The sequence below is a fragment of the Cryptomeria japonica genome, chromosome 6, assembly GCF_030272615.1.
Source record: "Cryptomeria japonica chromosome 6, Sugi_1.0, whole genome shotgun sequence".
Taxonomy (NCBI): domain Eukaryota; kingdom Viridiplantae; phylum Streptophyta; class Pinopsida; order Cupressales; family Cupressaceae; genus Cryptomeria; species Cryptomeria japonica.
Genome location: NC_081410.1, coordinates 118,339,151 through 118,359,205, shown reverse-complemented (window position 1 = coordinate 118,359,205; position 20,055 = coordinate 118,339,151). Strand labels below are relative to the sequence as shown.

At 40.8% G+C, this 20,055-nt stretch overlaps 1 protein-coding gene across 4 annotated transcripts in view; it reads right to left on the bottom strand.

The window, feature by feature from the left end:
- The window catches only part of LOC131074824 (uncharacterized), a 168,393-nt gene that overhangs the window by 105,658 nt on the left and 42,680 nt on the right, over positions 1 to 20,055 (bottom strand). For 2 of the 4 annotated variants that reach the window (XM_058011537.2, XM_058011534.2), the window contains exons 5-6: positions 5,169 to 5,297; positions 4,797 to 4,880 (exon numbers count right to left, since the gene is read on the bottom strand). In XM_058011537.2, coding sequence (XP_057867520.1) covers positions 4,797 to 4,880; positions 5,169 to 5,297 — 213 coding nt within the window. The remainder of the gene's footprint in view (positions 1 to 4,796; positions 4,881 to 5,168; positions 5,298 to 20,055) is intronic. The other 2 variants (XM_058011535.2, XM_058011536.2) reach the window with 2 other exon arrangements.

The window sequence follows — 20,055 nt, the reverse complement described above, 5'->3', positions numbered from 1 at the left end:
GAAGGAGGATTCGTCACCTTCCACTTCCTCAAACTCAAAGGGGAAAGGGCAAGCATTAATGGCTTCTATAAGTGGGAAGACTCACTCTTTTGGAAAAAGAAGAGGAAAAGCTCTTTGTGCTACTACAAGTCATGATTCGAGGAGATGGCTTCTAGATTCATCGAGCTTCTATCATTGGTGCAGATTCTACATTGAGGGGGGGCTACCTAGCTTCTCTTCTTCTCTCATATGGGGGGGACTTTTTCCTGACATGGAGTTTTATTCCTCACATACTTCTATGAGAGTTCTCTTGTATCATCTCTCTTTTGGGGGAGGGTTTTTTCCCATTGGGTTTTTCTCTCTTTCCCCGCTTTATGAGAGATTTCATTGCATTGGTTGCATGCATTTCCATTTGTACATGGGTACCTAACATGGCCTCGTAGCCGGGACCCATCTTGCAGTGCTTAGTTGCATTGTAGACTTAAGTGTATTCCCCTGAGTTGCACTTAAGCGGGGGGGGGGTGTTGGTATAATTATTTATTAATGTTGGATATTATTACACCTTACTTAAGTTTACTTAGGATAATGCATTTTTTCATAGTAGTTAGGGTATGAGACACTTGGATGTTTATGTCACATTGGGATAGTGTGTGTAGGAGAATTTCCACCTTTTGTGGTCTTCTTGTTACATTCCACCTTCGGTGGGTGATCCACCTCATGTGGAATATTATATTGTTTCTCCTGCCTACCACACCTATTTCCTACCTACCCTTGTTTCTTATTGAGCCACGTCATGTTTGTGTGCTCACATATCCATATAGCCTTACCTATATAAGTAGGCTCATATTCATTGTAACAACAACTATTGATCTATTGATCATTTATCTATTGACAAGAATACATTTTGTATTTTTCTTGAGCTCATGATCTTGGCAAAATCTCACAGTTTGATATCAATATAATAATAATTAGTTCAAACAAGACTATAATCGGTGAACATCTTAAAGTATGGATGTGAGTATAAAATAAATATAAAACATAATATAAGTGAGAGCAAAACAAAACCATTAATCATTGATGATTTAACAAAGTCAAAATCGATAGGACATGTTAAAATTAGAGGATTATGAATGGGTACTTGAGAAAAACAAAAACATGACCGGCAGTTATGAAAATGGAGATACAATAATAGACACAACTTTTGAGTTTCAAAGAGATGTAACCTTTTTGAGAGGTTACGTAGAAAGCATATAAGGGGAACCGAATAAGATTGAATATGTGTTGTACGTATATGCTGAAGAAAACTGAGTGGAGTGTGGGTGTCTATGAAGACATATATTTGAAGGAAGGCTGAAACTAGTTATGATAAGATTTTGAGCAGATATAGAAAAGAGAAATATGAAGTGTAATTCTGATTTATTCTAGAAGAAGGTATGTGTAATTCATAAGAGATATGTGCAGATTCGTGAAGGAGAATAGATACAGTTGTAAAAGAAATAAATGCAGATTTGTGAAGAAGTGAATATGCAATTGAGAAAGGAATGTAGGCAGATTTGTTAAAGAGACTGAATTGTCCATCATCCATTGTTATAGCAACATTGTCAAGGTGGAAAATCAGATTTCTGTGAAGTGGGTTGGTGCTCGCAGATTCTGAAGTGGGAGTTGGTGCTTCCAGTGGGTTAGTGCTCACAAATTCAGAAGTGGGAGTTGGTGCTTCCAGTGGGTTGGTGCTCACGCAATCAGATAGTGTTAGGGGTCGGTGCCTACAAACATTGTAAAAGAAGATATTCATATAAAAGCATTGATTTGCAGTGGTTTTCTCCCGTAAGGGTTTCCACGTATATATCTTGTGTTCTATTTGTGTTCATTTTAGTTAGATCACATAATGAATGTTTGGATGCAATGGATATGTTTATGAAATAAGTTATATACTTACGATTGAAGTTGAAAAAGTTTAAACCCCCCCCCCCCCCCCCCCTCTCGGTATAACCATGTGCTCTTCAAGTTAGCATCCAGCAGTCAATTTCATTTGAATGTTTCTAGGGCAACACATTTTCAGCTCCAAGGGGTGGGTTGCTTCCAGACGATTAGGGCCTTTGGTCAAATAACAACAGGGTACATAGACTGCTAAAAAACCTGCTAAATGTAATGTCCCTGACTCCCTTATATAATGTTTATATATATATATATATATATATATATATATATATATATATATATATATATATATTCAATTTATGGATTACTTTAATCATTTCAATACATTATTATTAAAACGATTATTACTATTCCCAAATTAATACTAAAGAATTATCCACAATTTATTATTAACTAAATATATATTATTCGTTTACAAAGTTTATTGTTAATAGTATATTACTTACAAATTAATAAAATCATCCACAATTTTTTATTAGTATCTTTGTTTATGTGCCTTACATATATCAAAATTTGTTTATATATATATATATATAAACCAAAGGCACCAGTTTGTATTTAAGGGTCATACGTTGAATCAAAAAGGCATAGCCCAAGGGATCGTGTCCCCTTGGAAGGTCATAGTCAATCGGGGGGTTTTAAATAATATCAACCTCCCTATCCAGCAACACACAGACAGGAAAAAAGGAGGAAAATGTGGCAGGGAAGGAGCGCACAAACTCAGCAGTAAATAGGAGAAAGAAATAACAGGATAAGAGACATCCCACGGGGGTTAGGGAGAATACTGTAGACAGACCAGCAGACATTTGGCTGTTGAACTTAAAACAATACGTTATGATCATAGGGGACAGTCAATGATTAAGTAGGATACTACACCACTAATTCAGCACAAGCATTAACAATACAACTAACAATAATAATTAAATCTGATCTTATTATTATATTATTGACAATGCTAGTATAATTAAATATCGTTAATAAAATAAATATTGTTAATACAATTAGTGTCAAAACAGTTTAACATTATTAATGATGCATAATGATACTATTAACAAAATGGCACACACATAATCTAATGTTAACATTGTGGTATTGAAAATGGTATAATATTGCTAATATAAATTTAATACTGTTAATATAAGACAAGCTGGTAACACCAAATTACTACCAATATGGACCACACGCATTGGATAAATGACAATACAACATAATGCTGTTGATTAAAAATTAATATTATAGTGAGCATAAATGTCTATTACAACCATTCTCAACATTGTGAGGAGAAATGTTAAAGTATTGTGATAGGGGTACGGTGTATGGGCATTCTTCTAGATACGCCACCTCAAAGTGGGATAGGATGAGCCCAATGAAGCCAAAGGAGTACAAAGGGTACAGTCTTTGGGTCTCAAAAGAGATAGTTTCGGGGGCACTCTCCATAATCTCTCCCCTCTTCTCCACAATGGCTCACAAATACAAGAAGTAAAATCATTAAGGTATTATGATGATGACTAGATGAGGGTCAAAGGCACCCTATTGTTGAAGTGAATCAATCATAATAGGTGAGAGGTTGATATGATGGAAGGGAACGGTGTAAAGCCCTCACTAGGTATGCCACCTCATGATGATGGTTAAGGACCATCGGTTAAGGACAACATGAAGCCACAGGGGATAAGGTCTTGCTGTTGGGCCTAGGGTAGAGGATACTTGGGGTACCTCATCATGTCTTCCAACTCAGCCCTCGTTATGGTTGAGTTTCCATGTGATTGTTGATATTGGTTTATAAATATCCTAACCCTAGAATTGGATGTATTTCATGAGTTATATCTACATTGTTGTCTAATCTCATTGCAGGTTTCGAAAAATAGCCTTATCCCATCTTATTTTTAAAGGAAAATTATTTTCCTAATTATGTTTGCCCTTGATTCATTTTGTATTTGTGAATTTAGGGTAAAGTAGAAGGTGATCCCAAAAAGGGGACATTACACTAAAGCAACATAGACTAGAAAGACCCATATATGTCAACAACATAATAGATTACCCACATCAAGGCACTTTGATGCCTATAGATGAATTGGTGTTGCTGTCAAAATTACTGACAAACCAACAACATGTGGTCCATATACACAGTCATACATATTATAACATAAACACTACAAAATAGCAATGATATAGAATGCCTAGCTTCTTAGAAAACAAGATACGGAATTATGAATCTACCAGCATTGCCAATGTCCACATAAGCAAAAAATTTACATGTGAAAATCTAGAATGAACAAGGTTTGGTAGCTGGTAACAAATAATAGCATGACATGACCATCAAGACCTGCTACTTATGTAGCTACATATACCTTTTCCTGTAAGTATACCATGAAACTCCTCAGTTAAATCATTGCTCTTGTTTGCATTTTTAATCTATGCAGTAATAAAAATACAATACAGTAGAAAATATTCAATTATGACATGCACCAAAGCTTCAAAATATGGTGACAATACAAAAAGCATTACCATAGGAATTATTTTTATTTAGAAAAGATAAAACATTTGCCGTTTACATCACTTGATATTCAAGAATTCTTATCACATAATTGATTTTGAAACATCTAGAAGAAAATTGTACAAATTCAGAACTTTTAAGAGTTTTACGGGCAAAGGGTCAAAATCATTGACCAACCTTTAATATGACAAACTGACACAAGTTCTCCCAAAGCTTAAAAAAGATAAGATGTTTTTAACAAAAACCAAGAAGTTGTGTGACTAAACTAAAAGTAATGCAGTCAAAGAAATAGCTCAGAATTTCATAACAACTTAATTGTGGTCAAATAATCTACTGATTAAGATGAACGTATTAACTACCACATCCAAGTTTGGGTGTGGCATACCCCAAAGGACAAGGCCAGGTGCAAGTGCAAGATGAGTTTGACAGATGAAATACCTCACTCGTGACATTTAAGCCAAAGGAATCACTGCAAAGGGAATTTACCAATTAAAATCAAAATACTGTGATCAAATTACATTTGCAATTCTCATCCTCAATTTTAATACATAACTCAACTCTGAACTTTATAGTTGCATTGTACCACACTTTCTAGCAAATTTAACAAAAGATAATCTGTAAAGCTCTAAGACAACCAATTATAAACAAGCATCAAAGAGTACATACATAAATAGAATAAATGACTGCATATGAAAAAGTAAGAACAATATCAAGATGAATACTGAGGGCAGTTGCATACATTACAGATTTCAATTACCTTACTTCAAAGCTGTAGGTAGATCTAAAACTCTGGAGAGTTGATAAAAGCTTTGTCATTTTCAGGTCACATGGTCGAAATGACATAGATGTAAAATTGGAATCCAAGTTACAACTTCGACATGACCATCTGAAAAATGAAAAATTTAGAATTCTGCAACATTTTCAACTGGACATTTCTAATCGATACAAGAATTCTCAAACATGCATGGTAATTTAATAAATTTACCAAGAATAGATAATCTAATAGAAACAAGTAGTACATTTCCTGCCCCTGACAATAAAGCCCACAGTAAAAAGTATGAGAAAATAAAAAGTCTTTCATGTTTTTCCTGAAGTAATCAGCAGTATACAAACCCATCAATCATTGAATTAAGCTAGGAAATATAGGATTCTACAACCTTACTGAAATGTTCCTTCTACAATTTTCTTGACAATTCCTGAAATTATTTATTTTTCCCATATCTGCTTCTTCTATCTCCTTTCTTTTTGGGAATATGTAATTCTGATTTTTGGATTTTATTACAATACTTGATCAAATCACAGAAGCAACTGAATATATACTTATTGAAATGGTTCAATCAATAAATGAATTTCATTTGGTCTGTGTTGACCTCTCTAAAGTTGCATTGCTGCAAACTCCATAGGGCCAACGCAGAATAGAATAAACTTGCTGAGTATCCTATCTTCTCTTGGGATAAGGAAATCCCTAATGCTATTTCTCGCGCTAGATCAAACGGGATAACCTCAAGGTTTCGTTTGTCAGGTCTTGACAGCGGGATTGCTCAGTGGTTTGATGAGTTTTGCTGGAAACAGAAGGGGGACTTACAGTGAAATAGGCAATTGCACGATGAGTTCCCCAAAACTTTAATCGTCTTGCTTATCAAATAGTTTAAGTTGGGTTGATACTACTTTCAATAGGACTGCGGATTCTCTTGATAAAAAGGGGAAAAAAGAGGGATTGAGAGAGAGAGAGATACAGAAAATATAAATTTTAACTAAGATAGCAGATTTAGTAAACAGACGGACACCTCCAAATAACTAAATTAAGCATTACCAGCCATTTAAGCACAATACTTGCATCAATCTAGTGCGATCTTCAAGGCAAAATTGAGTTTTCATGCTATTAAATACAACATCAAAACTTTGACATCCATTCAATGAGCATTCAATAACCGAACTAAGCATATAAGAGGTTCAGATTAACCATACAAAAGGAAAGACAATCAGCCATTCCCTAATGGTATGAACAGCGAGGATTCTATCGGATGTTTACTTAGAAAATGCTATATAAAGGAAAGAAGCATAACTGAAAAATTCTAAATTAATGAAGAAAAAGACCATGCACTCAGAAGGAAACTTGAAACAGCCTTAACTTTGCATTAAATCTTGTAAATTTCGCCAGAGCTTGAACAACAATCCAAAAACTTCTTACAAAATGAGAGAAAACTAGTACCTTAAATAGGCTTCAAAAATGGATGAATGGCCAAGATTTAATCTAAACAAGTGGCCCAAATTCATCCATAAAACATTGCTGTCCATACCCATAAATGGGAGGAAAATATCAGCAACTACCCCAAAGGGAGTAATAACTACCCCAAAGGGAGTAATAATTACCCCAAAAGGTAATTAGAACTTATCCAAAAATAATCCAAAAAGCTGCATACACATAAAGTTTTACATTTAGCTGACTTGGAAGTCAAACATGACCCTTTCGCCAAAAAGTGCACTTTCAAGATTTAAAAGGAGAAAGCACTTTCTAGGAAAGAACATTCTCTTTTCCATTTGTAGATTCCTTTTCCAAGAACTCATCTTCACCATGCAAATATTCCTGCCAAAGATCACGACCTGCCGCACGTTCCTCACGAACATACTCCTGGAACCTGACTAAATGGAGGCATAGGAGGATGACGAATTTTATATTGCATTCCCTCGAGATATTGGTTCACGTGCTTCAAACCATCCTTCCAGCTGGAACAATTACGCTCGAAGCACCACATGTCAGACTGGAACTGACCAGCAAAACTTAGGTCCTTAACGGAATAAGTGATCCTATCCGTCCCTAGTCTTTCTTCCCAGTCTGGCCGTATCACTTTATCGGACAGGGCATTTTGCCATCCCGAGACCATTGATCGGAGGATCATTTTGCCGAGTTCTTGCATGGTGTTCAGAATTGTCTCGCATGCATCGTGTTCTTTATCAATGATTTCTCTTGTGTCATTCTTCATGTTGATAGTCCAACACCATTCCTTAAGAGTGCTGATGTTATAAGGATCTAGGATGGTGGGTAATGTAGGAATCTGTGCATGGGCCCAGAAGAGAGCTCTAATGAGGGGAAGAGAAGTGGCAGCTACTTCATGCATTCTAAGGGATTCCCTCTTTATCTCTAATAGCTGGACCAGGGTGGTCTCTCGATGGTGAGCCATCTCTTTTACTTCTTCGAGGATTCGTTCTCCCCTCCCTTTGATGCCTTGAATCCATTCCTTGACGGCCCTTGTGGTGTCCCGTACTCTTTAAAATTCTATTGTGGTCCTCTGTGCCAATGCTGTCGGGGGAATGTGGGATTCGGAAGCATTGTGTAATGGTCTCACGAGTTGATCGATGTATCCCTCGGCCTGCTCAGCACGAGCTCGACACATTTCCTTTTCAGCTGTTATCTCTTAAAGTTGCCTGAGCATGTTCTGTACTGAATCATTGAATTCCTCCTTTTCCTGTTCCTTATTGGCTCGTCCGATGGGGACGGTCGTGGTGCTATAATCTACCAGTGTAATCTGATCTGCTGGCTTGTCTACAGGCGGGGTGGCGATGTGAAGAGTGCGGTTCCTTTGCTCATCTTTGGTCATTCTGGAATATACCTTGGGCTTTTTCTTCCCCTTAGCTTTAGCTTGATCTATACATGAGAAGATGTCTTCCAAGTCAATAGGTGGCTTTGTGGCGGCCTTGCGCTGAGCTCGGGCATTCAACCATTCCTGAGGTACAGTTTGGGCTGATGCTATGGTTGAATTTTCACTCTGTTCTTTGATATTTTCAGCCGTCTCACCACAAATTTGCAGTTGTTCCGTTACCGGAGGAGTGGAGGAGGTGTCAAGCTCTTTGCTTGCAACAGAGTTTTCTCCTACTTCACTAAACAATTGTCTGATGCCTTTGTGGGATGGTAGCTCTTCAGTCTTTTTGGGCTCGCGGATCTCCTCTGTCTTTTGCTCTCCTTCAACGATAGAGTCATCCTTGGCAGTGTTATGGAGCAGCAATTCATGGCGACTATATTGGGTGGGTTCATGCACTTCAATCCCATGAATGGATGGAATCTCTCCTTCCTCAATTTGGTTACCCGGCTCGACTGATTCTGTAGCTCTTAGCTCGGCGTCTAGCATGTTGCGTGCGGGAGGATCATCAGCTCCAAATGCATCGATGTCACTCTAGCAAGGAGAAGCAGGTATATAATCCAATTCTACTACATCGTCGGACACACTGGGGTCCTTTGACGATGAAGTGACCTCTGGCCTCCTAATGGGAATCTTCTCTCTTCTTGTTCTCTTGGATGTCTGAGTCCCTCTGCAAGCCTTAGCCTTCTTCCTCTTCTCGAGCTTTTCAATTTCTTCCTTGGGTGCACTGGAAGTTCCCTCATCTTCGAACGACTCAGAATCGAGGCTACCCATTAAGTGATAGGTGAACTGGACTCCATCATGAATTAGTCGCTCAATCTGCTGATGCAACCATTGATCTATATAATCATGGGGAACGCGAATCCAGCCTGCTTGCTGTCTCTAAGTAAGATGTCGGCATGACGTGACTGCCTTGCGACCTCCATAAGAACTATCTTGTCAGTTGGGTACCGTGGAAGCCGGAGAGGGGCACCATCAAAGCCAGCTATCCGGATGTAGGAGAACCTCGAGAACTAGATGAACCAGGCTCCGTATCTTTGTACTAGGATAGTAGCTTGTTCTAAGAGCCTTATGTGTAATCCTCCCTGCATTAGCCTAACTAGGCGCATTGTGAAGGCATCATTGACGCGTTCATATTGACCAACCGCATAGGTCGGGCTATTCTTTTCTCTTTGAGCTATATCTTGATAATGCAGCTATGGGTAACAATCATATACCTTCACCTGACCAGGCCCATTCCCAATTTCTCCTTTCATTATTAAACCTGGCAGTGGCTGGTTCCTAGCGAACATGTAGACCAAATAAGAGGTCATAGTGAAGTACTTCTTTGTCTCGAGTTCAATTAGCTAAGTGTGGATGTTGTCGCTTATAATCTGGGCCCAGTCGAACTTGGACTTCCCAGCGAAGACTTGCTGTGTGAAATAAAACATCCACTCCTCAAAGTAGTTGGATTTGGGAAGTCCCATAACCCTGCTGAGCAATGTGACCATGTCCCCATGCTCATTGTGAAAGTCACTTCTTGGGGTCTTTTTCGCAATTCTGACGCTTGGAGATCTTCTCTCCTTGTATCACTCTTCATGGATCAGTGTTCTGCATCTGGCAGAATTCATATCATACGCCCCCTACGCTTCATCTATAGTCGTAGTCGTGGGATTGTTCCGGTAGGGGATGTCGAATGCGTCGCCAATGGCCTCAGGAGTGAAGTTAGCGAGGGTCATGTTCTCGAGGAGCACCAATCTGGAACCTGGTTGGTAATGTCGGGCAGCCTCTACCACTAACTCATAGTTTTGTACTGCTGGAGGAAATCCCGCTGCTTGGGTGATGCCACTTTCCATCATCTGCCTAGGCCTACCGTACGCATTAGGGGAAAGGACTCGGCTCTTGAAATCTTGGATATCAATATGGCCAAGGTCAGTATCACCGACATTGTCCCAGACACTCTGAACTTTTGACTCCCTCCATCCCCCTCTTTGATACTGATACTTCATCCTTTCGACACAGTGAGGGATATCTGATTTGGATGCTCGCGATGTCTCGGCTGCAGCAGGCATCTTTCATGATTCTACCACTGATTTAGGCATTTATCCTGCACAGTCGTACACGGATTACAAGGCGATAAAAGGGAAGCAAAGTGGGTTAGATAAAGAATACGCCAGCATTCAAGGATTAATTCAAAAAATTGAATCGGGACCAGCATGAATTTGTTAGCTACAAGCTTGATTGATCTAAACATAAATATTCATGAAGCTTTCGATTTAAGGTTTATATTTAAGCATTTTCAGGATCAATTTTCAAAAATGGACAAAGCTTGAGAAATTTTCCTAAGTTTGAAAATGCAATCTCTAGTTGATTCTTAGGAGTAAGTTCTGATTTCAACTGCTTTGCACGACGCCTTATAAACAGAAAGAGATGCGAATTTTGAAGATTTAAGCATTTTAATCAATTTTTCGCACAGACATCCATCCAATTTGTAAATGTTTCAGATGATCAAGAGAGACGAAGCGTACTTACCTAGTGAAAATGGACAGCGAGAAATTGCCCGATTTGTCGTGCAAGAACGGATAGATAGTTCTGCAAATTTTGAATGGGAGGGTCTGCAATTTTGAATTCCAACGGTAAACTTTCTAATTCAAATTTTCAGGGCTGCGGTTTGAAAAGAATTTGTAATTTTGAGTTTTAGACTTAGCGATTCTTCACCTTGGACAAAATGGTAATTGAACTTAAATGTTTGAAAGGGTTTATGTCAACGTTTTTACCTTGGGAAATTGTGCTTTCTGGCTCCACCTTTCAAAGCTTACGTGATCCTCTCTCACGTGGCTTTACCCTAACTTCGGTGGAATGAAGGAACTTTAAAACTTCAGACACTTCGCAGTTTCATCCTCCAAATCGCGAACTTCGACGGTATGAGGGTTTTTGTAGACTTTTAAACTTCACATCTTCATCCCCCAAATCGCGAACCTCGGATGCTTTCGCGTTTTATCCCCTACTGCACTCTCTGCGCTGAGATCTTCGGAGGAATGGGGGATTTTGCCAATTTTGAATTCCTTATATTTGACTTACGTGTTGTGACTTTGCCCTAGATGGCGAATTTCGGACCTTTTGGGGAGTTTGCGAGCTTTGCAAACTTTGTGGTCATTTTCCTGTTTTACACCAAAGTTGACTTCGCCAATTTCCACCGTTGCCTTTATTGTGCTCCTCCAACTCGCGATTTTCGGGGATATGGAGGCCCTTTAAAACTTTAAACTTTGTTTTTACCCCAAGTGCGAACTTCGGTGCTTTTATCCTTTTCGGACCTTCTAAATGTTTTGGCAATTTTGAACTTTTTTGGACCATTTGGCACTTTTGCCAGCTTTCAACGAATTTCAGACCTTAAGGAGTTTTTGCCAACTTTCAGTGAATTTCGGACCTTAAGGCCTTTTTGCCAACTTTAAGTGAATTTCGAACCTTAAGGAGTTTTTACCAACTTTCAGCAAATTTCGGACCTTAAGGCCTTTTTGCCAACTTTCAGCAAATTTCGGACCTTAAAGCCCTTTCGCCAACTTTAAGTGAATTTCGGACCTTAACGCCTTTTTGTCAACTTTTAGCGAATTTCGGACCTTAAGGAGTTTTTGCCAACTTTAAGTGAATTTCGGACCTCTTGGCCTTTTTGTCAACTTTCAGCATTTCTCTCATTTTGGCCTGAAAGTTCGAAATTCACCCCTTCCTGGGCATTTTGGCGATTTTTAACTTTTCTCTCAAGAAGTGCGAGCTTGGGCACTTGGGCGAGTTTGTCAACCTTGGCATTTTGCAAACAAATTCTCTCCTTCTCCACCAACTGGCGAAAATCGTCATTCATTCAAATCTCGTAAACTCTGTAAGAACAAACATCATGTAATCTATCTCATTGCTCTTACGCGAAAAACGGCAACTTTGGGTCCTCATGCGACCTTCAGACGCGATGTCCTTTGCTTGGCGGGCTTCGCCAACCTCTATCATCTCACGCCTATTCAAGGCGATTTCACATCTCTTGGAATTCGTGCCCGAGGGCTCGACTAGCCTAATGGAATCACCGGCTTCTTCGTTCAACATCATCACTTCACGGACCAATCATTGGCTCGCTCGAAAGGACGCGAGACCCTCTGCGCGAAACTCAACAAGGCGAAGACAAAAAGGCCCAAAAAAGAAGGGGGACCCTGTCGGCCACAAGGAGCGTGTGCTACGCACAACAAATGGCGATTCTGCTGGGGAAATGCTCCCAGTCATTTCGGAAACACAAGTCTGGATCGAACCCAAAATCTCTGGTTAACCACCGCAACTCAGGCGAAAAAGGGAGAAAAGGCCTTTCAAAACGAGATAATGTCAAGGGTCAAATCGAATCACGCGCAAATCGGATTAACTAGTGTGTGCAAGTGGAGTTCATTCCAGCTTAGAAAAAGTTGAGGCATCAATGTTTCACAGTGTCGAGATGCCCAGCGAGCTGATACTTCAAAAGCAACCTGGATAGAGCCCCACTGCCAGCGAGCGTTCATAGCCCCGGCGGAGTTATCGCCTGTTAGCTCATAGAGATTGCTCTGTTTCCGGCAAGAAAGTTTTACTTTTTTGCTCTGTACCGGCAGAGATGCCTGCATTCCCATTTGCCAATCTTATGCTTGATATCAATTTGATTTCAAAATGTCTTTACTCAGGATTCTTTCTTTTTTTCTTCTTTTCTTTTTTTGGCATGGTAGGCAGTGAAGCCTACGCGGGATTGAGCGTAACAGTGGTCTCTGAAGCAGAGCTCCGAACCTTTCATCAATGTAGTGTCCCTTTGATTAACAACTAATTGTATGCGATTTTAAGATGTGTTTGTGTAGTAATCACGATATCGGGGATAGGTTTTGACAAAAACAAGATCTTGCAGAGAAAGGTCATCTAGATTTATCCGACCTCATCATGGGGTGCTCCATCAATCAAGAGTCCTCCCCGAACTTAGATCCTAGAAGTAGAAGGTTATAGCAATCTAGCATCACACCAAAGTTGTACACTGCACAAGCTTCCTTTCAAAATTGACAGGGGTCCCAAAACAAAAGAGGAAACGGAAACTAAACTAAAGCAAGAAACAGAAAACCAAACTATATACAGGGGAAAGGCTTCGAGAAACCTAAGGCTGGAAATAATGCTTAAGGAATTGACCATTCACGAGCAAGGGGACGTCCTCACCTGTTAGGGTCTTGAGTCGGAATGCATTTTCTCCCAAAATTTCGGCAATCTGGAAAGGGCCAAGCCACAGATTATCAAACTTGTCGTGCTCTCCTTTTCGCTCGTGAGCTTTGTCCCAACAAAGGACAAGGTTAGAAATGTGGCACGCTTTTACTTTTGCCCTCTGTCGAACCAACGCTTGACCACTTCTTGGTGTTTAGCAGAATTATCTATGGCGTTGTGTCTCTTTTCTTCCAAATACAGCAGTTGGGACAACCTAGCCTCTACAGCATTGTCGATTCCCAGATATTCTTTCATGAATTGCAAGGTTGGTATTCTCAATTGTATAGGAAAGACGGGATCGAGGCCATATACCAAATGGTATGGTGAAGTTCCGATGGTGGACTTACATCTGGTGCGGTCTGCCCATATAGGGCAAATCGGAGTTGGGTGTGCCAATCTTTCGGATTCTTATCAAGAAGCTTCTTGATTACTTGCAGCAGGTTCTTGTTAGTGGACATTGCTAAACCGTTACCTTGGGGGTAGTAGTTAGATGAAAATTTTAATGTAATCCTGTAATCAAAGGCCCAATTTGAAAATTTTAATGATGCAAAAGCAGAACCATTATCACAAACTAAAGCATGAGGACAACCAAAACGTGTAATAATGTTCTCTTCTAAAAATTTAATAACAGCATTAGCATTGCATTGCTTCAAAGATTGAGTTTCAGACCACCTCGTACAATAATCAGAAGCGATTAGAATGTACCTGTGCTGCGCAGAGGAGGGCGAGTTGATCGTACCTATGAAGTCGAGCGCCCACTCGCCGAACGGTTTTACCTCTATGACTGGTCCGAGTGGCATGGCTGGGGTTCGCTCCTTAGTTGCGGCTACTTGGCAAACATGGCAGGTTTTTACATGTTCATGGATGTCCCGGAATAAGGTAGGCCAATGATAGCCTACCCTGAGGATTTCGTGGGTTGTTGCTAAGCCTAACCCATGACCTATCCCAAACTTAGTATGGAACTGCTCTACAATTTGGCGTGCTTCATCTCTGTTTACGCATCTTAGGTAGATGCCCTCGTGGTTTCTTCGATACAAGACAGCACCTTGCAACATGAAACAGCTGCTCTTCATCCTCAGTGCCCTTTTCTATACTAGGTTAAGGTGTGATGGACATTTTTGATTAAGAAGATAGAAGGTTATGTCATCATACCACTCTTCTGGCGAAACTTGTTCAATCAGGTATTGCTGATGTACGATTCCTGAGCATTCGGATGCGAGAGTCTGCGTCAAAGCCTGACCTTGTACTAGCTTCATGGGCTGAATTTCAATGTCATACTCTTGGATGATGGTCACCCATTTTCCTCTCTTTTCACCTAGCTCATTCTACATCAACAATGTCTTTACTAAAACATCCGACGCTATGGCATATATCTTACTTCTTAGTATATAATGCCAGAATTTCCTAATAGCTTTCACTAGCGCGTAAGCTTGCTTCTCAATATTCGGGTATCTGAGCTCAACCTCTTTCAGCGGAATGCTCATGAATGCTATTGGGTGTTCTCCCTCTTCTTCCTTTCGGTGAGTTAGAATTGTTGCACAGGTGTGTTCAAAAGCGAAAGAATATATGTAGAATGGCCTTAGATAGTCTGGGCTTACCAAAACTGGCGCCTGGACAATAGCTTGTTTGATCTGCTCAAACGCTTTCTTGATCACTGGGGTCCACTCTATCTTGGCATCTTTCTTGAGCATGTCATTGAGCAGGCGAGCTATTTCAGCAAATCCAGTTATAAATTTTCTGACAAAATTTATCTTCCCGAAGTATGACTTGAGTTCCTTTTTGCTTGCGGGGAGATTGATTTGCAATATGGCTTTTACTCTATCAGGATTGATTGAGATCCCCCTTTCTGAAATCACATGACCGAGAAGCTTACCTTCGGTCACGCCAAACATACACTTCTTGGGATTTAAAGATATCCCGAACTGGCGACAGCGCTGAAAAACTTTTTGCAGATCATTCACATGATCTTCTCTTTGCTTGGAGAAAACAGTCAAATCGTCCATATAGATAATGATGCACCGGCCTACAAGGTCTTTAAAGGCGATGTCCATGGCGCGCTGAAATGTGGCTCCTGCGTTAATCAAACAAAAAGGCATCCTTCTATAAGCAAATATTCCCCACTTGGTGGTGAATGCGGTCTTCAGTCGATCCTCATACTCAACCATTACTTGGTTGTACCCGGAATATCCATCTAGAAAAGACATCATCTGGGATCCATTGACCATCTGCAAGACTTCATGAAGCGAAGGTAGTGGGTAATTATCCTTCTCTGATGCTCTGTTCAAATTGCAGAAATCGACACACAATCTGATTTCACCACTCTTTTTCTTCACGAGAACTAGGTTAGCGACCCAGGTAGAATGTCGTACTGAAAAGATGATGCGAGCAGCCAGTAATATTTTTACTTCTTGATAAATTAAAGGCTCGAGGAGGGCATTCACTAGCTGTTGCCTCTGTCTGAAAGGCTTTGAGTCTGGCTTAAGAGGTATGGTATGAGTTATTACTGAAGTGTCATAAGTCTTGAGATCCCCATACCCCCAAGCGATGATATCTGGGAATTCCCTCATCTTCTTGAGGATTTCGTCTCTTTCCTAAGATGTACATACCTTGCCAATCAGCACATTCTTTTGATTCTCTTGCGTGCCTATGTTGATCTTATCGCAGGTGCCTCCTTCGGAAGTACCTTCCTTGCGAGATTTGAGCTAGTCGCAGTCGAAGATCCTTTCTAACTGTACCATACCTCTAGGAATGGTATTCGTCCTGAGATTCAAGACTCCTATGTCGATCTCGGCTTCTTGAGGTTCCTCCTCGTCAATAATCTGTGTCGCAAACACATCTGAGCTTGTAATAAAATCAATGATGTGCTTATCACCATCGAATACCTGAAAATTAGTGACATTGTCCGTAACAGATGGGACTGATGTTAACTCCACTGCGAATTTTTTTAAACTTTGCATTGACAAAGGCTCGAGCGTACTTGCGGCCTGTGCCAATGAATTAGCAACTCAATTTTGCGATCAGAAGATGGCTTTGATGTTGAAAGCGTCAAAACTCTCAATTATATCCCACACGCGGTTGTGATAAACGCTGAGTCTTTTCTCATGGCATGTGTACTGTGTTCGAACTTGCCGAACTACCACCTCTGAATCTCCGAAGCAGTGCAAGATCTGAGCTCCCTTCTTGATAGTCAGCAGCAAACCATGAATCAAAGATTCATACTTTGCTATGTTATTAGTACAGTGAAACTATAGCCGGTAGGAGGCCAAATAGGTTTCGCCGGTAGGACTTCTCAGTTCTACCCCTACTCCAGCTCCTCGTTTGGATTTTGAACCATCAAACCTTAGAGTCCAAGTCTGATTCAGGTCGAGAAGCTTACTAGTTGTGGTTGTCAGACCCGTTACTTCATTCTTTTCTTGTTCAGGGGGTCTTCTTTAAGGAATCTCGGGGAAAGCAATGTCTTCTAGCCTGAGAGTGTGGGTTTCCAACACCTCTGAATGTCTCTTCCATACTTGATTTAATGCCGTTATGCATAATGAACATGTTATTTCTGAATGGGCGGCATTGTGGACTCTGCACCAGCCTGTTAAAAGTACATCCTTGATATAAACTTGACGGTTTAGATACTGCATCTGCTCTGTGTATTTGCAGAAAAAAACTCTAAAGCTGTTGAATAGCTGATTTTCGTCTTGTGGTGGGATCTCCTTATCATAATTTTCTGCAATTTCTTCCAGATTTTGGACTGGATTTGAGCATTGTACCAACAAAACTTCATTTGTTGGGTCAGTGTGAGCCCTGTAAGTGCCCATATCCAATTCTAGAAACAAGGTCTCATTGGCCTGGTTATATTCGGTGATCATCAATTTGCACCTAGGTTCGGACTCAATCCGGTTTTGATTCTCCACCCTTCTCCATGGTAGCCACATATGAGTGAAACTGGAATGCAGTCAGTCGTTAAGGACGTGGATCCAGTCTCGGCTAAGCAACATGCCATATGCTCCCGGGATGTCTACTACTTGGATATCAATATACATCTGGATACGCGGATCTGTTGTCAACTGCATGTGTATATTGTTCAACTCCCCCACTACAATCACTTCAGATTTATCTAATTGAGTAACTTTTCGGTTAGTCTTGGTGGGGGTTAGGCCTAGGCGGTGCACACTCATAGAGGCATAACATTAGCTGAAGCTCCTGAATCTATTAAACAATTGTGCAAGTTCTTACCAAAGATTCTGAGAGTTAATAGGAAAGGTGGGGGTTCTAGCTTTTCAGTAAACAAATTCATAGTAGGCTCTGATGGGAGGGTGTCATTGTTCATGATTGAGATGTCCTGAGTTCTTCCTCGTGCACGCACCCCAAAACCAATTTCCATAGGTTGATCATTTGAGAACTCTGGCGGTGCAACACAATTTATTGTTGCACCCCTGGGATTCGTTGGTCCTCTTACCTCATTGCTGATCTTCTAGGGCTGCCCTGGTGGTATTCTCTGTCCGGAATTCTCATCGGTCCCTTTAGAATTAACCGGCGAGGGTTCCTTAAGGCTGCCCAAGACCATGTCCCTAACCTCGGAAACTTTCATCAGTTCAACAAGGGATAAGCTGACTTTAATCTTCTTGAATTCATCTGCCACCAATTGGGCTAGTTTAGTAATCTCTATATTGTTGGATGGCTTATCACTGGAGCCCTAATTTGTGGCAGCGATCGGCTGATTCTGAGAAACAAGTACTCTTGGAGGGGCCTGCGTCTTCTGCGGCTGACTTTGGCTCGCATACTGCTGCGATGCCTTAGGATAACTTGGGTTGTTATTGGCATTCTGATCTGGAGGGACTTGAATATCTTTGGGAGGAGTGGAAGTAGTATTAGGTCCACTATTGTTGTTTTGGTTGTTATTATTGTAATACCCCCGATTGCCGCGTTGGTACTGCTGAAATGCATTCACATCAGCGGGCTGATTTGGGTCTGCCACCTCATTTTCACCCTGATTAGGTAAGAAAAATGGGGGAATGTAGGTCTCTAAGACAAGCGTCGTATCATACCTTGGTGATGGCACTATTTCAAACCCGGTGCGAGGAAGTACTGGTTGAGGCATTGTGTTCTCAACTTCTCGCTGGAATATATTTGCTACCACCTGAAACTCGTCACATTGCAGCTCTGAGTGCTGGTTAGTATTATGCAACCTACACCAATTTGATAGAGCTGCCTCTGCCAGGAATAACCTATTTGTAGGCCTATTTTCTGATGTTGGTGGGTTATCTAGTGGAGTGGGGACTCCCCCGTTGTTAGGATGGGTGTTCCACGTCCTTGTGGGCCGTTGATATCCTTGGTTTTGGTATTGACCTTGGTGCTGACCTTGCTGCTGGTTTCTCTGACTGTTCTGCAATTGGTTATTCTTTTTTCACATATAAGTGACTTAAGAGGAAAGCTTCTTCATTTGGTCAGTCAGCTCCCGCATCTCATCCTTCTCCTCTTGGGTTCTAGACGATACTGTAGTATTTTGCAAATATATGGGTTGTTTAGGAGGGATCTGGGATATAGGCGGTCCTGGGTGGAGCACCAATTGATTTGTAGGTTGCTGAGGCTGATATGCTGATTATGGAATTGAGTTCATAATAGGTGTTTGGTGAGCCAAAGCCTGGCTGATTTCTTGAATTTGGCTAGGCATACCAGGGGGGCCTAATTGCATCAACGGTCCGGCAATTTTTGACCTAGTCCCTTACTGATCTCCATAGCCTTAGCATAGGCTTCAGTTAACATGGTCGATGCAGGGTGTGACTGTCGGACAAACATAGTTGCTAAATAGTCAAGAGCTGAATAGTAGATCTCTCTTGCCGAAGCATCACTTACCACATACGGATGTTGCAATCGGGTAAAGGCTTTATGGAACCTGTTGTTGAAGGAACTGATTGGCTCATGTCCCTGTCTTTTGACTTCTACAAACTGTCTGTATAGCTCTGTAGGGCTTATAGGGATACCATACTTTCCCGTAAAAGTTGTCTTAAGCTTCTCCCAAAAGTCAATAGAAGATACCAGCAAGTGGATAAACCAGTAAAATGCGTCCTCCCCCAATGAATAAGGGAAAAGTCTGCATACTCAATCTGTCTATTGTGTAACGCATCATCAAATATTTTGATATGTTCTTTTGTTGTTCTGTTTGAATCATTCGCATGAAAAATAAAACAGAACCTGTCCGGGCTCTTAGGCATATCATGGTAAGCTGGGAAAATGATGGGTGAAGGATTGTCTACCAACCAAGTGGCACCATTTGGAGCGGGTGGATTGTGTGCTATCTATGGCTGATTTACTTGAGTTACAATAGGAACCGGAGTTATAACTGTTGGAGCTATAAAAATTGTACTTGTTGGAATAGCAAACTGCTGATTTGCAAAACTGGATTCACTGAGGTCTACAACCTGGCGATGACTTTTGCGTCTGTAAAAGTGAAATCCAGCAAATCTTTCCCGCTCTGGGCTAGACCTTAGGACTCTTTCCAATCTCTCTGGAGAGAAAGATCCAATTTGTTCCAGCGTGAGTTATTTTCAATGCCAATTTTGTTGATGCAGTGCGGGAGTAGGTGCAAGAACTTAATTAGCCTCTTCATGATCTCTCTGATTAGGGGCGTCGATGCGATCAGCAATTTCTTGTTCCTGCGCAAGGATAAAACGCATTCGAGACCAGTTGGGATAATTTCTTTTTACGGACCAGGCCAAGCTATATAATTCTGTAATAAGGTTTTCTTGTTCTTCGCTGAAATTCAAATCTGGCTGTATCACTGGTTCGGGGTCTCTT